The sequence below is a fragment of the Amphimedon queenslandica genome, unplaced genomic scaffold (genome assembly GCF_000090795.2).
Source record: "Amphimedon queenslandica unplaced genomic scaffold, v1.1 AMPQUscaffold_12943, whole genome shotgun sequence".
Lineage (NCBI taxonomy): Eukaryota > Metazoa > Porifera > Demospongiae > Haplosclerida > Niphatidae > Amphimedon > Amphimedon queenslandica.
In genome coordinates, this window is record NW_003546821.1 from 55,908 (window position 1) to 56,996 (window position 1,089).

The 1,089-nt window shown below is 37.6% G+C and overlaps 1 protein-coding gene across 1 annotated transcript in view; it reads left to right on the plus strand.

Annotated features, from left to right (window-relative positions):
• LOC109586115 (lipopolysaccharide-responsive and beige-like anchor protein) overlaps positions 1-920 on the plus strand; it is a gene marked incomplete at its 3' end in the record, with an annotated part of 3,190 nt that extends 2,270 nt beyond the window's left edge. Inside the window, exons 7-11 of the mRNA XM_020002286.1 lie at positions 16-261; positions 420-534; positions 582-643; positions 686-750; positions 812-920. Of these exons, the coding sequence (XP_019857845.1) occupies positions 16-261; positions 420-534; positions 582-643; positions 686-750; positions 812-920 (597 nt within the window). The remainder of the gene's footprint in view (positions 1-15; positions 262-419; positions 535-581; positions 644-685; positions 751-811) is intronic.
• Between the last annotated feature and the right edge of the window lie 169 nt (positions 921-1,089).

The following is a 1,089-nucleotide window of genomic DNA, read 5'->3' on the forward strand; positions in this document are numbered from 1 at the left end:
TCCAATGGTTCCCAGTCCCCTCAGCTGTCCCTGGAGTTAGGGTCCCTCCCTCTTGAAGACCCTTCTTCTCCTCCTCCTCCCCTCACTCCTGATACCCTGAGGTTCTCTCGTAGTGATAGTTTTGGCAGTTCAGTTGCTTCAGCTTCAGACCTTAAGGAAGTACCCCCGGGGGATAAGCCAATGCAGTTCTTTGGAGCTGAGGGTGTGCTCCACCCACCAACTACAGTACCTCTTAGCCAGGCTGTTGACGTCTCCGAACAAGTAAGTACTACATGTGTACATGTATATGGACATTATTAGTATGTACACGTACAGTATGTGTACATGTTCTTTTAATTGTGTGCACTAGTTTTAGTTTTCTGATGTATTGTAATTTTAAAGGTACCTGTTAAGTGTATTATTATTATAATTTTCATTAGGTGAGTGTTAGTCTCCGATTGGCCGGAGGGTGTTTATGTCAGGTGCTGGTTGATCACAAGTCAATTCTCAGTAAAGTACTGACGACTGTTGATGGGAGAAACCTTCTAAGTGAAGGTATTGTTGTCCTTGTTCTTGTTGCTTGTTCATTTATTTATTTCCAGCTGCTCTGAAACTAGCAGAAGCTAACAGTACTGTTGAAATTACAATGTTACTGTGCTCTCAGGTGTAATATTAATATTTATTTATTTATTTATTTATTAATTAGGAGTGGCAGACATCTTTACAGAAAACAGCTGCTAAATATTTCTCATCATTAATCACAGAAGGACGGTAATCAATTACTTTTAAACAACATGTTAAAGATGCTTGTCCTGTTATTTCTCTCTTTCAGTCACATTACTCATATCTCTGAGTCTTTCATTCGTACTCTGGCAATGAACGTATCACAAAGTATCAAATCAAATCAAGAAATATCAACTAATGTATTCACAAAATATGAAGTAATAATAATAATTAATATATGACTATTATTATTATTATTATTAATTGCTAGGAGGGGCTATCATTATTCATTAGTGACATTATTAAGGATACTCTGGTTGATCGCAAGATGAAGAAAGCTGAGTTACTGAGACACGCTCAAACTGCTGAAGCATTGTGGAGAAAAGT